Source organism: Nomascus leucogenys, chromosome 1a, assembly GCF_006542625.1.
Source record: "Nomascus leucogenys isolate Asia chromosome 1a, Asia_NLE_v1, whole genome shotgun sequence".
In the NCBI taxonomy this organism is placed as follows: Eukaryota; Metazoa; Chordata; class Mammalia; order Primates; family Hylobatidae; genus Nomascus; species Nomascus leucogenys.
In genome coordinates this window covers 49946199-49962262 of record NC_044381.1, presented here as the reverse complement: position 1 = coordinate 49962262, position 16064 = coordinate 49946199, and the positions used below count along the sequence as shown (strand labels likewise).

At 42.3% G+C, this 16064-nt stretch overlaps 1 protein-coding gene across 2 annotated transcripts in view; it reads right to left on the bottom strand.

Moving 5' to 3' along the window:
* Nucleotides 1-5430, bottom strand: part of UBQLN1 (ubiquilin 1) — a 48474-nt gene extending 43044 nt beyond the window's left edge. The window contains exon 1 of one of the 2 annotated variants that reach the window (XM_003267455.3): nt 4680-5430. In XM_003267455.3, the coding sequence (XP_003267503.1) occupies nt 4680-4859 (180 nt within the window). In that variant the 5' untranslated portion in view covers nt 4860-5430. The remainder of the gene's footprint in view (nt 1-4679) is intronic. The other variant, XM_003267456.4, reaches the window with a different exon arrangement.
* Between the last annotated feature and the right edge of the window lie 10634 nt (nt 5431-16064).

Below are 16064 nucleotides of genomic sequence, written 5' to 3'. Positions count from 1 at the left end.
ATCAAAGAAAGGCTCAATTTGACTCAATACATTTAAATTATGTCTAAGTATATTAATATTTTCTCAGAAGTTTGCACTGACAGAAGGCACTTTCTAAAACCAGAGTATATACTGCCTGAACATTTCAAGTAAATGTATTTCAAAATTTTACACATAACCTAACAGTCTATGAAATCCCAAAATAAGCTAATTAGAAGTTATACAGAAACTCCCCTCTATTATCTGCACTAATGTCTCACATATATAACTCTCCATTCTTCTAGATGTTATCTTGCTCATGGATGTTTGGAAATCCTCAAAGCTCTTTTCAATAGTTGATGATGAATAATTAACAAAAAAAAAAAATATCATACACGGGGACTTTGTGCCACTACACATTTATGCTTTTGTATCTATTTAATTACATACAGGTTGAGCATCCCCAATCCAAAAATATGAAATCTGAAATGCTCCAAAATCTGAAATTTTTTAACACCATGATACCACACTTGGAAAAATCCCGTATGTAACGCCTTTGCTTTCTTATGGTTCAATGTATACAGTTTGTTTCACTCACAAAATTATTTAAAATATTGTATAAAATTACCTTTAGACTCTGTGCATAAAATGTACATGAAATATAACTGAATTTCATGTTTATATTTAGGTGCCATCCCCAAGATATCTCATTATGTATATACAAATATTCCAAAATCCCAAAAAAAAAAAAAGAAAATCCAAAATCCCAAACACTTCTGATACCAAGCATTTCCCATAATGGATACTCAGCCTGTATTACAAAAATCTCTATTAATGGCAGCACCTTGGAATATACACAGTGCAGTTTATATTCTCACTACCTATTCCAGCTACCTGTAAGTAAAAATTTACGTTACTCACTTGATTCTGAGTGCTCCATGAATAATAAATTTCACTCTAAATTGGAAAAAAGCTTAAGCTTTATTAGTAACCTTGAACAAGTAACATTATTAAATACCAAATGTATATAGCACTGTAAAAAATTAAGGCAACCTGTTTCTGCCTGTCGGTACTCACGACCAGAAACCAACGGAAAAACAGGAAAATAAATGACCACCTTACAATTTACCCAAGAAGTTTAACGTAATTTCATCTAATCAATTATTACAACATATTCATATAAACAGCATTTTGGTATAATGTGTTAAGGAATCTACATTACATAGAAATACTTATTGAAAGAAATTTTAACTTATAGAAAACGGAATTTGCCTGATACAGAGCATAAGCCTTCAGTATTATCCTCTGGAGGTCTTCAGCTTACCCTCTGACCCTCCAAAATTAGGTACAAATTTTAAAGACTAAATATTTCCCAATTTCTAACTGGACATTTTCAGTGTAATTTTAATGTCATTAAGTATTTTTTAATGACAAATTTTCATTTGTAACAAACAGTTTCAATCAAACCCTTTAAAATTTTTAAATTATAAAATGGCATATCTTTTGTGCTTCAAGTAGATTTTACAAATAAGTCATTTGAAAACTGCTTTTCTTTTTTTTCCACATTTTCCTGTATCTGTTTCCCTTGCATATACAAGCCCAACTTGTCTTCAGGTTCTCTGGTGTGGTGGTAAGCGTCAATTTTTATCACATTTTCTGCTTCAACATAAAACAATGATCAAGAATCTAAAAATTAACTGCCATCAGAAAAGGCTACTTCAGAGAAGACTTTAATTTTATCTATTAACAATTCGTACTGGGCCAGGTACCCTGTGGTTCACGCCTGTAATCCCAGCACTTTGGGAGGCCGAGGCAGGCGGATCACGAGATCAGGAGTTCAAGACCAGCCTGGCCAACATGGTGAAACCCTGTCTCTACTACAAATACAAAAATTAGCCAGGTGTGGTGTGGCACCTGCCTGTAGTCCCAGCTACTAGGGAAGCTGAGGCGGGAGAATCCTTGAACCCGGGAAGCGGAGGTTGCAGTGAGCCGACACCATGCCATTGCACTCCAGCCTGGGGGGTGACAGAGACTCCATCTCAAAAAAAAAAAAAAAAAAAAAAAACTCACTTTGGTTACAGCAGAGTAAAATAAAAGCGTTCACAGAATTTATAATTTTAATTTTAACATCACAAAAAAAGCAAAAACATCCTCATAGCTATAACACCATATATTGACTGAAAGGAATTTTTCTATTTATAAAATACTATTTCTAATCTTTTGCAGTAAAATGCTGAAAGCACCCAGGATGGTGGAGGCATGAATTAGGAATCCTAGAAAAGAGACCCGAGAGCTTTAAAACTTAATATGGCTACACACCCACTAAAATAGCTAAAATTACAGAGACTGACAATATCGAAATGTTAGCAGGGATATGGAGCAACAGGAACTCCCATGTATCTTCGTTGGTGGGATGGTAAAATGATAACAAGCATTTTTCAGTATATGTGCTGCTGAAGCCAGCACTACTTTTTTTTTTTTTTTTTTTTGAGACGGAGTTTCGCTCTTGTTGCCCAGGCTGGACTGCAATGGCGCAATCTTGGCTCACTGTAACCTCCCTCTCCCAGGTTCAAGCCATGATTCTCCTGCCTCAGCCTCCCCAGTAGCTGGGATTACAGGCACCTGCCACCACACCCAGCTAATTTTTGTATTTTCAGTAGAGACGGGGTTTCACCACGTTGGCCAGGCTGGTCTCAAACCTCAGGCGATCCACCCGCCTCGGCCTCACAAAGTGCTGGGATTACAGGTGTGAGCCATCGCACCCGGCCCAGAAGCATTTTTTAAAACATAGTTTCTCACAAAACTGAAACATACAATTGCCCTATGACCTACTCAAACCAAGTCTAAGTATATAACCATGAAAGATAAAAGAGTAAGACCACAAAAAGACTTGTGTAAGACTGTTCATAGTAACTAACTGGAAACAGCCCAGGTGACCTTCAACAGTGAATAGATTAATTATGGTATATACATACAGTGGAAAACCACACACCAATAAAAAGGATCTACTGATACACGCAACAAAAACGAAACTCAAAAACATTATGCGGAGTGGGAAAAAAAAGCCTTAGCCAGAAAAATACACACAGTACTATAGACTCTATGGGATCCCACTTAATGTTAAGTTCTAAAACAGGCAACTCTAACTTATGGCATTAAAAAAAAAAATGTGGGTGGTTGATGGAAAGGCCGAGGGACTGAAATGACTGGGAAAAGGCAAAAAAAACTTTCTAGTCAATTATAATGTTCTATATCTTGATAAGAGCTTGGGCTACACAGGTGTAAGCATTTGTGAAAACTCACGGAATGGCAACCATATGCATTTCAGTGCTGCCAAAATTACGTCAAAAAACGTAAAAAATGAAGTTGAATTTAGGCAAATAAGTTCACAATGCTGAAGTGACACGTACTGGTGTCATCTACTGATACGTGCAACTTACTGTGAATTGCTCCCCAAAATTAAATGAACTTGATAATCGATTATAATGCCGTAAAATGCTAATTGTAGATGATCGACATATGTGTATCCACTGCCCAATTCTTTCAACTTTCCGCATGCTTGAAAATACAAAAATGGTAAGGAAAATTTTTACAAGCACTGGGAGACAAAAAAAAAGTGATAATTCCGTTGGTGGTAAAAGTTTCTCTCATTTGATGTTTCACACCTCACTGCCTCACAAACAACACTACCTTTGGAACTCGCTAAACCAATACCCCAATCACCTACTGTCCCTGGGGAAACTGATAGGTACGTTTCAGGAACTGTTGTTTCCTGTCACAAACTGTTCACGTTGTTTGCGATCTTCAGAGATTGTCAGTAATTATGGAAAATACGACGTATTCAACAATACACTAAAATTATTTGTTAAATTCCACCAAGAATCTTAATTAACTGCAAGATTTGTATTCCTGAACCAAGTTTAATATTCTGCATTAACTCCAATTTTCTTTTATTTGATTGCAACCGCTAATATCAACATCGCTATCGCCCCTCTAAAATCAAACAAAAACCTACCCAATGATTGGCATCTAAGAGATGATAAACATACTAAAAGGGAAAGAGCAAGTCATCAATGAAAGTCATTCACTTTTCTCCTTAAACCTAGTACTATTACTATTACTTAAGATGGAGCTAAAAACAGTTTCTACGTCATAATTTTTTTTTAAAGGTTGCAAGGTGAGAAAGATTTCAGGAGTTAAAATGCAGAACTAAATACACACGTGCACCTCACCCCCAAACCTACCTTAACAAGCAGGCACGTAAAACAACGAGGATCCCACCCACCCCCTTTTTTAATTCATGAAACAAAACCGCAGCCTGAGTTAAAGCGAACCCTCGCCCCCGCCCAGCCTCCACCCCGCCCAGAGCCTGGCAGTGGGTCCCTTTCCTTTGTGAGGAGTTGGAGGGGAGGCGACGGAGGGCGGGGAACAGGGGGAGGAGGCTGAGGGTCGGCGGATACCAGAGAAGGCAGGCTCCGAGAAAAGCGGCATCGGCCCGTCCCACAAACAGGCCGCGCCGCCACGCCACAAACCATTGCGGTGTCCCAAGGCGCAAACCCACGAACTTGGGTGTGATCTAATTTGGGACGACGCCCGGGAGAATGGCCGAGGGCACCTGGGAGGACGACCCCTCTCTCAGGCCCTTCCAAAAGGTCTCCTGGGGCGGCGGGCGGAGGTTCTGCCGCCACCCCCATCCCGGCCCGCGCCCCAGGCGGCCTCACCTGCTGGACGGAGCTATTCTCGGGCACGGCGAATTCCTCCTTTTCCTTCGGGGTCTTCACGGTGACTTTCATGATTTTGGGCTCCGCGGAGGCAGCGGCCGCGGGGGCGCCAGCACCTTCGGCTCCTGCGGCGCTATCCTGGGAGCCCGGAGGACCGCCGCTTTCACCACTCTCGGCCATGGCTGTGGCGGCGGCGGCGGCGGCGGTGACTCAGGCAAGCAGGAGGGAGCAGGCGAGCAAGGAGGAGCCAGCAGACACCAGAGCCGGCAGGCCTGGACAGCGAAGAATGCAGAGCACGCCGCCTCAGTAGCAACGGGCGCAGGGCCACCCTAGCGGGTGTGGGGCCCCGGAGCTCGGTGCAGGCTCTGGCGCAGGCCCGGGTCAGGCGCTCAGCAGCCGCCGTGTGTTCAGGCGCCGCTCGCTCACACCGACATCCGCCGCAGCCACCGCTTCCTCCTCCCTGCCCCTTCCCCCACGTCCCTTCGCCGGCGCCGCGCGGAGCACTCCGGGTAGCGCGCCTGGCGGCGTCGCCGAGTCATCCCCGGCTGGCGCCGCTTTGAGCTCAGCCTACGTGCGTTTTCCTTTCCCGCTCCATTGCCCAAAGTGCAGGCGAAGCCAGTATGAAGGACTAAAAGCAAAATGGGGTGGGGTAGGTCAGTTCATGGTTTTTTTCCACTCTTTTCACCAAAAACTAAATCGCAGTTTCCAGTTAAGCGCTGTAAGGGCGCACCGAGATGACGTCACGGTTAGCGAAATTACTAGAAAGGGACCAGTGGGCCCTGCGGCCGCAGATGCGCCTGCGCGCTCGCTGTCCAGGTAGTCTCCCCACCTTACCTCATGCCCGGCTGGGCCGTGCTCACTCCTCCGCGCTGTCACAATCGCCTTTCCCTCCCTTGCCTCTCTGTCTACTCTGCGTTCTCCGCTGGGAGGAGGGTCTGGTGATAAAATAGCGGCGAGGTATTTTGTTGTTATTTTAATATGCTTAGCGTTTGATATTTTGAAGGGGTCGTATTGCCCTATGCGGGGGAGTTGGGGTAAGTTAATGGCGGAAAGATCCTCAGCACAACGAACAGAAAATGGAGTAAACGCCCGTGACTGCCCTGCGCAATCCTGCGGAGTCATTGCTTCATGGCCAGAGCTTATTTACTGCCCTCGGGTTAGCCCGGTTTGGTCAGACGATCAGTCAGGCGACCTGTATTGACAGTGGCCTCTGCTGCTACGATGACAGCTGTGCGCGAGCGCCCCCAGATTATCTGTGTGTAGGGCGGAACAGGGTGCCCGAGGAGTATCCACCCAAATGGGACAATTTAATATAGTTGAGGTGTTCACTTTATATTCTATCAAATTAAGTTACTGGTCAGTTTCAGGCTTTAAGTGGCATTAAGGATAGTTCCAAAATTATTTTCAGTGTAATACAGAGAGAAATTATCTCTGAGAATCCTAATTTGAAATGACGTCATTTGCTTTTAAAGATGACTTGCAAGGAATGTACAAACCAGCCCATTATTAATCAATGCACAATTTAAATCCTGACAGCCCACTGTGACCCAAATCCGCGAAGATACATTCTGCGTTTCTGCTCCTAAGCCGTCCAACCCTGTTCTGAGAATAAATACTGTTACATAAACACGACTTTTTAGCAGAGCGCTATGGAATCTGGGTCTGACAGAATTCTGAGGGTATCGATTTCAGTACAGACATCATTTGATATCACCTAAATTTCTGACAGCGTGGCTCAATAACAAGGCCTTCTGCTTAATGAAGGATGACTACTTGGTTATGTCCAGGTGTGAGGTAATCACTGCTTCTAAAGCTAGAAAGTGCCACAACTGGACAACCAATCATTTGGAATTTCTTCCATATGTCTAAATAAAATTTCTCCTCAACTTCATTATCTCCTCATTACCTGTTTTTCCCTGTCATGCTATGTCTTACCTGCATGCTTTGCCTAGGCCGTCTTCCTCTACCTAGAATGACTTTCCCCTTGCCTTCACCTGTCTAACCTCTACTCATCCTGTATCACATGCCCCAGGAAGACTTCACTCCCTACCATTTAGAGATAGGGTTTTTCCCTTGATTCTCCAACAAATACCATGTGTGTGTCTGTGTCTGTCTGTCTGTCTCCCTGCATTTATGGACTTTGCAATTTTCTGTGTCTACATTATTGTCTAAAAATGTTTGATGTGTGTGAAACTATAAGGTAATAAGATTTACCTGTAAGAAGATACCATATAGTTATTCATTGTTATGGCACTTTTTAGATATAATCCTGACCTGTATGAGAATCGGAGGTAGGGGGACTATGGTGTAAATCAGAGATTAGTGAACTTTCTGGGAGGGCTAGATAGTAAATATTAGGTTGGTGCCAAAAAAAAATTTGCAAAAACCGCAATTATTTATGCATCAACCTAATATTTTAGGCGTTGTGAGCCACAAAATCTCAGTCTAAAACACTAAGCTATGCCGTTGTATCACAGAGTAACCATAGACAATACATACATGAATAATCATAGCTGTGTTTACTAAAAACTCTACTTGCAAAACAAAAACAGACATAGGATCTGATTTGGCCTACAGAAGATAGTTTGCCAACCCCAGGTCTAGATGTTTATTTGTGACATTTTCTTCCGAATGGTTTTTGTTTGTTAAATGGTCTGGAGAAAATTTTAAGAGCATATTTTATCACAGTATCCTAATACTGTATAATACTGTATTGAGCATACAAGAATAATAAGACTCAGTTTCTGCTGTCAAAAAACTTGAAGTGATAGTTGGATGGTGGGGGTGAGGGATAGGAGGGAGACTGGCAGTGATGTCCTGGTAAATGACTAGTAACCAGTCCTCCTGAAAATAAACTTTGATTTATTACATTTGCCAATTTCCTTGATGTAAATACTTGCAAATGGTTACCAACTTGAGATCATCTGCCTCACAAAACACGTGAAATTTTACCAGTAAGACCTCACAAGCCAGTATGAGCCAGCTCCAACTGAAGAAGTCCCATTTTGAGAAAATCCATTATTCAGAGTTCAAGTATATTGATAGAAGGTTATTATTCACATGATAGAATAATTCTTTTTTGACAATTCAGTCAACTCAATAAGAATTCACTGAGTATCCTCTGACAAACTTTAATCCTCTAATCTTGTGTCCAGGAACATACCTTTAATACGAGGTAGTACATATGTCATGTAAGTGCTATAAATAACATGCCTTCATCATGTTACTAGGCTACTGAAAAATCGATCATAAGTTTCCCACTGCCTAGAAAATAAAGCCAAAGCTTTTTTTTTTTTTTTTGGAGACAGTTTTTTTCTGTCGCCCAGGCTGGAGGGCAATGGCATGATCTTGGCCTACTGCAACCTCCGCCTCCTGGGTTCAAGCGATTCTCCTGCCTCAGCCTCCTGAGTAGCTGGGATTACAGGCATGCACCACCACACCCAGCTAATTTTTGTATTTTTAGTAGAAACAGAGTTTGACCATGTGGGCCAGGCTGGTCTCAAACTCCTGACCTCAGGTGATCCACCCACCTCAGCCTCCCAAAGTGCTGAGATTACAGGTGTGAGCCACTGCGCCCAGCCCAGAGCTTCTTAACTAGGCCTTCCACAGCTAACTCCTAGTGTTGACTCCTGTTGCTCTCAATATATATGCTCCATTCCAGTGAAATACCTTTATTACCATCTCTAGAAGCACTTGTACATTATACTTTTCTTACTTCTGATCATTCCTTCAAGTCATTACACCCACCTTCTTGTACTCATTATTGCTACCTGCTTTCTGAAACTCCTTGAATACCCAAGCTTACAGAATCTGACCTTCCGTCGTAATTACCTGCACATTTCACTTGACCATTCATCACTTGTAGCACAGCTTCTATTATCTGAAACTTTCTCCTGCTACCAGTCTAGTTTACACCCTCATTAGCTCTGGCCTAGATTACAGCAATAACCTCCTACAGATTCCTCTGCCTCAATCTAAAGTCTCCATCCTCAACTCTTATTTTCCAGTGATGCCATATGTTATCCTAGAACGAAGCTTTGATTATGACACCTGCTTGAAAATTTCCAGTCACTGTCACCAAAGTGTTAAGAGTAATGTCTAAACTTTGTGGCATGGTGTCCAGGGTCTTCTGTAAACCAAAGACCTTGCTCCTCACTCATATCATATCCTCAACCAAACTGGTCAGCTAAGCTCTCCAAGCATGTCTTGCACTTTCCAGCTTCAACTGCAAGTAGAAATTCTTCACCCTTACTTTGACCCCATCATTTTACCCATCCTGCAAGACTCAAATGTGACATTCCCTAATAACCCTTTTTGGATCCGAAATAGTCTTTAAATCCTCTCTATTCCCATATAGCTTTATTACCTTTTTGATGTCACTTACCACATTCTGTCTTGTATCATATGTCTGTTCATATCTTGTTTATTAGATAAAGGCCTTGAAAACAGGGATCAAGTCTTAATCATCATTTATACCAGAGGTCCCCAACCCCTGGGCCATGGACCAGTACCAGTCTGTGGCCTGTTAGGAACTGGGCTACACAGCAGGAGGTGGTGAGTGACAGGCAAGCAAGCATTACTGCCTGAGCTCCACCTCCTATCAGATCAGCAGCAGCAGCGCATTAGATTCTGATAGGAGCGTGATCCCTATTGTGAACTGGGCATTTGAGGGATCTAGGTTGTGTGCTCCTTAAGAGAATCTAATGCCTGATGATCTGAGATGGAAGAGTTTCATCCTAAAACCATCTCCCCCAACCCCCAGTCCATGGAAAAATTGTCTTCCACAAAACCAGTCCCTGGTGCCAAAAAGGTTGGGGAACTGCTGGTCGGTACAAAAGTAATTGTGGTTTTGCACTGTTGGAATTTGTCATTTGATATTGGAATACATTTTTAAATAAATGTGGTTATGTTATACATCATTTTAATGTGCATTTCTTTTTTTTTGCTAATGACATTGCTGTTTGTTTTATATTTATTTTAGACTATGGAAATGATGTTAGACAAAAAGCAAATTCAAGCAATTTTCTTATTCAAGTTCAAAATGGGTCATAAAGCAGCGGAGACAACTCACAACATCAACAACACATTTGGCCCAGGAACTGCTAATGAACACACAGTGCAGTGTGGTTCAAGAAGTTTCACAAAGGAGAGGAGAACCTTGAAGATAAGGAGCATAGTGGCCAGCCCTCAGAAGTTGACAGTGACCGATTGAGAGCAATCATCGAATCTGATCCTCTTATAACTACACCTGAAGTTGCCGAAGAACTCAACATTGACCATTCTACAGTCGTTCAGCATTTGAAGCAAATTGGAAAGGTGAAAAAGCTTGGTAAGTGGGTGCCTCGTGAACTAAGCGAAAAACAAAAAAATTGTCGTTTTGAAGTGTCATCGTCTCTTATTCTGTGCAACAACAGTGAACCATTTCTCAATCGGATTGTGATGTGCCACAAAAAGTGGATTTTATATGACAGCCGGTGACAGCCAGCTCAGTGGTTGGACCAGGAAGCTCCAAAGCATTTCCCAAAGCCAGACTTGCACCAGAATAAGGTCATGGTCACTGTTTGGTGGTCTGCTGCTGGTCTGATCCACTACAACTTTCCGAATCCTGGCGAAACCCTTATATCTGAGAAGTATGCTCAATAAATTGATGAGCTGCACCAAAAACTGCAACGCCTGCCGCTGGCATTGGTCAACAGAAAGGGCCCAATTCTTCTCCACGACAGTGCCCAACCGCACATTGCACAACCAGCACTTGGGAAGTTGAACGAATTGGGCTACGAAGTTTTGCCTCATCCTCCATATTCACCTGACCTCTCGCCAACCGACTACCACTTCTTCAAGCGTCTTGACAACTTTTTGCAGGGAAAATGCTTCCACAACCAGCAGGATGCAGAACATGCTTTCCAATACTTCATCGAATCCCGAAGCACGGATTTTTATGCTACAGGAATAAACAAACTTATTTCTCATTGGCAAAAATGTGTTGATTGTAATCGTTCCTATTTTGATTAATAAGATGCATTTGAGCCTAGTTGTAATGATTTAAAATTCACAGTCCAAAACCACAATTACTTTTGCACCAAGCTAATACCACGCAGTGCCCAGTGTGATTTCTTGGCATGAGAGCATTTATTGTTGAAATGAATTATTGAACCATCCTGTTTTCCACCACAGAGGAAACTCCTTTAGAGCAGTAGATCGTATTTTATACTCCTTTGTCTTTCCCGAAGTTTATAGTATAGTGACATAGATAGAAGATTGATTAATTCAAAGAAAGATAGATGTATACATACATGCCTTAGAACATATTTGCTTTACAATAGAAGTTCAAAGAAATAAAACATTGGGGCAGGAGAAGGTGGAAAAGTCAGAGGCTTTTGAAGGAAATGATTTTGAGCCAGCCCATAAGGAATGGATATGATTTTAAGCATGTTGAGAGGGACGACGTCTTGAGAAAGAGTTCATAATGGGGAATAGAAACTCTCCTAGAACACCAGTCTCAAATTGGGTCCATAGCCTAGGAACAATGGGAACACTTCATAAATATCTCTAGGGCTACTTCAAAATCAAAGGGAATAAAGTGTTCCAGTTGTTTCTGAGTCTTCGGGCTGGAGAAGAGGTGGTGGTAAAGATGGGTGCTTATTAATTTGCCAACTAAAACTTTAGACACTGGGTAGAAGGAGCAAATATTAGGTTGGTGCAAAGGTAACTGCAGTTTTTGCCATATTTTAATGACATAGGTTTGCATATAGGTTTTGCACCAACCTAATACATGTACAGCCACTACAAACTTTGGATAAAAGTTGCTAAGTAGGTTCCCACAGTTCTCTTGGTGCTGTACCAAGCACTGCATAACACACAGAAGCAAAGGGGGCTGGCAGCGGCACAAGGGAAGGAGACATAGCAGCCTCTTTGAAGAACATGGCTGGCGCTCTATTTGTTTTTTCGCTTTTTATTTTGAAGTAATTACAGGAAGTTGCAAAAATATAACAGAGTCCTGTGTACCCTTGCTTCCCCCAGTGGTGGCATTTGATATTGTTGCATAATATCAAAATTAGGAAATTGACATGTTAACTAGACTACAGACCTTACTGGTTGTATCATATTTTTAACCTGCATTTATTTGCATGTGTGTGTGTGTATGCATGTAGCTGTATGCAAAATTCCATACATAAATTTATGTTACCCTCACTGCAGTCAAGATACAGAATTACAGGGTTTTTCAACCTTGATACTGTTGACATTTGGGGTCAGATCATTTTATGTTGTGGGGGGCTTTTCTGTGCATTGTAGGATGTTTAGCAGAATCCCTACTCACTAGATATCAGTAGCAGTCCCACCCTACCCATCATGACAATAGAAAATGTCTCTAGACTGCGCCAGATGTCACATAGGAGGCAAAATTGCTCCTGGTTGAGAACCACTGCTGTACAGAGAGCTGGTGGAATCATCCTTACCATCTGCATCTTTCCTCTTATTTCCCCTCTTACAAAGTGGAGTAGCAAATGTTATCAAGTATCAAAGAATGATACTTCAAAGTCTTTTTAATTCTGAGTCTATTAGAATACTCAAGATAAACTTCACTGTGAATTTTTCCCAGTAGGTGCTAAGTCTTGCCAGGATTCCATTATAAACTTAATCTCAATTACTGCATCTCACCTACTCATCCCTTATCAAGAGTCTGGAATTTACTCGGGTCTTATGAAAATGCCTGAAAATATTTGAAGACTATTCTCCTTTGACCTCTCTTACAAACAGGTTACTGCTGATAACCTAAGACACAGTCCCTAAGGCAAGCATTGAATATCTTGCAGAAGTGTTAAGACTCGTTCTCCTGGAAACATATGAATAGAAAGATATATATTTTGATAAGTAGACTCAGGTTTGGTCTTATTTTGTGTAAAACTCTAAGCCTGGTGATTTCAGTGGACAAATGTATTCAAAACAAACATACTTGGAATGTGTTTCTTGACCTTAGGAGGTTAGCTTATGTGAAGAGTCTGCCGTCATGTATAAACTAAGCAAATGAGCCATGGGGAAATTTTAGGTGATTACTGAGGACGCAGAAAAGAAGGTTAGAAATTTTCAAAATCTGAAGTATGATGCCAGTCATCCAAGAATTCCAGAGGATACTAATGCTTCTGGGGGGAAAAATATAAAGCTTCCAGAAGCTGAGAGGTGTTTAAAGAAGAAAGTATTGTCTTCCCATCATTCATTGCACTTGAATAATTCTTACAGCCTTTTTTCCCATTTGAGAATGGTCAATGAGTTGAAAGGTCAAGGCAGAACCTGTGGCTTATCCAAGTTCTATAATATGTCAAATAACTGTGAAGGATCTGAGTCCCCACTTACAAGCTATCAGTTTCAAGCTGTAAACACAAGACTCCTACATGAGAAACAAAGGTCTTTGTTACTCACAGCAGTATCAGTGGCTGCCGTGTCACCATTTTCTTGCACCAGTTACCCAAGCCCTAATTTCCACAAGGTGATACAAAGAGAGCTAGGTGACACCAGTACACACAGTGGTTTGCAGATTGGATAGGAAATCCAAACATGGGGAACCCAAATCTTTTATAATGGGCAGTAAGCATGACTTCCCTTTGCTTTGTAGGAAGATACTTTATCTTCTAAGACTGTTCACTATAGAAATACCCTTGAAAAAAATAGTCCAGGCCAGGTTTGGTGGCTCACACCTATAATCCCAGCACTTTGGGAGGCTGAAGCGGGCAGACTGCTTGAGCTCAGGAGACCAAGACCAGCCTGGGCAATGTGGCGAAACCCCATCTCTACATAAAATGCAAAAGTTAGCCAGGTGTGGTGGCACCCACCTGCTGTCCCAGCTACTCAGGAGGCTGAGATGGGAGCATTGTTTGCACCCAGAGGTTGAGGCTGCAGTGAGCTGTGATTGTGCCACTGCACTCCAGCCTGGGCAACAGACAAGACCCTATCTCAAAAAAAAAAAAAAAAAGACAATTGTCCAGAAGAAACACAATGTATTAGTTTGCTGTTGCTGTTGTAACAAATTACCATGAACTTAGTGGCTTAAAGCAACAGAGATTTATTAACTTACAGTTCTGGGGATCAGGAGTCCAAAATTGACTGAAAAGGCTAAAATCAAAGTCTGTGTTTCTTCTGGAAGCTGTAAGGGAGAATCGATTGCCTTTTGCAGTTTCTAGAGGCTGCCTGCCTTCCTTGACTTGTGGCCACATCACTCCAACCTCTACTTTCATTGTCATATCTCCTCTGACTCTCTGCCTCCCTCTTTCCTTCATAAGGATCTTTGTGATGATGTTGGACCCACTCAGATAATCCAAGATTCTCTCCCCATCTTAATATTCTTAATTGCATCCTGCAGAGTCACTTTTGCATGTAAGGTAACATATTTTCAAAGGTTATTTTTTTCTTTTTTCCTTTTTTTTTTTTTTTTTTTTTGAGAGGGAGTCTCACTCTGTCACCCAGGCTGAAGTGCAGTGGCGTGATCTCGGCTCACTGCAAGCTCTGCCTCCCAGGTTCACGCCATTCTCCTGCCTCAGCCTCCCAAGTAGCTGGGAGTATAGGTGCCCACCACCACGCCTGGCTAATTTTTTGTATTTTTAGTAGAGATGGGTTTCACTGTATTAGCCAGGACGGTCTCGATCTCCTGACCTCGTGATGTGCCTGCCTTGGCCTCCCAAAGTGCTAGGATTACAGGCGTGAGCCACCGCACCCAGCCAGTTTATTTTTTTCTTTTTCTTTTTTTTTTTTTTTTTTAAGAGATAGGATCTCACTCAGTCACCCAGGCTGGAGTGCAATGGCACGATCACAGCTCACTGCAGCCTAACCTCCTGGGATCAAGCAGTCCTCCCACCTCAGCCTCCCCAGTAGCTGGGATTACAGGTACACACCACCACGCCTAGCTAATTTTTTTTTTTTTTTGGTAGAGATGCGTTCTCCCTGTGTTTCACAGGATGGTCTCAAAATCCTGGGCTCAAGTGATCCTCCCACCTCAGCCTCCTAAAGTGCCAGGATAATAGGCCTGTGCCACTGTGCCCAGTCTCAAAGATTCTACAGATTAAAATATGGACATTTTTGGGCAGCCATTGTTCTATCCACTATAGCCTGGCAGTGCCTCTATTCATCAGATGTGCAGAATCATGAAAGACCTGTAAAGAATTGTCTTTCAACATCCACCCCTTGTTTCTGTACTTTCTTGACTTCTGGCAAACTTTCCCATGAGTATGCCACACTGTTAGCCACTCTGATGAATCTTCACCAGAGGCTGAAACCAAATCTATTCAATTTGTTTCATACAGCATTAATAAGGCTATTGTCAACAAGACTACTGGTAGCAAGATAAGGCCAACCTGCAATATTAATAACCATGTTTTCCAGGGTTCCAGGCACAATCGGCTGAACAAATCTTATAAAGCTTTAGGATCTACTTCGGCTGCCTCCTTGGCATTATGTATTGATTTTTTTCCACTTGGCCCAAGGAATATATCCAAGTACAGCAAGATGTATTAGCATTTGCACATATTTCATCATGGCCTGCAAGGAGGAAATCTAGGGCAGTTATATCAATCAACAACCCTAAGCAGTGAAGTGAGGTGGATTTGAATCCCTTCCAGAGCCAATATATCACTGGTCATTTCAGCTAAAGTTAGGAAAAATTTTGTTTTCATTCTTTTAATTGGCGGGCTCACATTGTAGGAATAATTGGCACAGGTGCATATATACATAGCAAGTCAGCTATCCCTCTGAGAAAATCCTCTGAGTAATCTAGAGTAGCCTCATTTGCATAGTTCTCCCAGTTATCTACTGATGGTGTTTCCTTAAACACTTGAAGCTTTCTTATGACCACTCCTACAGCGTAAGTCACTGTAAGGTGTTTTGGGGTTTGGTTTGGTTTTGAGACGGAGTCTTAATCTGTCACCCAGGCTGGAGTGCAGCGGTGCAGTCACGGCTCACTGCAATCTCCACCTCTTAGGTTCAAGTGATTCTCCTGCCTCAGCCTCCTTAGTAGCTGGTGCTACAGGTGCATGCCATCACGCCCTGTGAATTTTTGTATTTTTAGTAGAGATGGGGTTTCCCCATGTTAGCCAGGCCGGTCTCGAACTCCCGACCTCAAGTGATCTGTCTGCCTCAGCCTCCCAAAGTGCTGGGATTACCGGCGTGAGCCACCGCACCCAGCCTGTAAGGTGTTTTTAAGATAAGGCAAGTTACTGGCTGACTTCTACATAAGAAATTCATGAGGCAGACGGATCACTTGAGGTCAGGAGTTCAAGACCAGCCTGGCCAACGTAGTGAAACCTTGTCTCTACTAAAAATAAAAAAATTAGCTGGGTATGGTGGTGTGTGCCTGTAGTCCCAGCTACTCTGGAGGCTGAGGCAGGAGAATCACTTGAA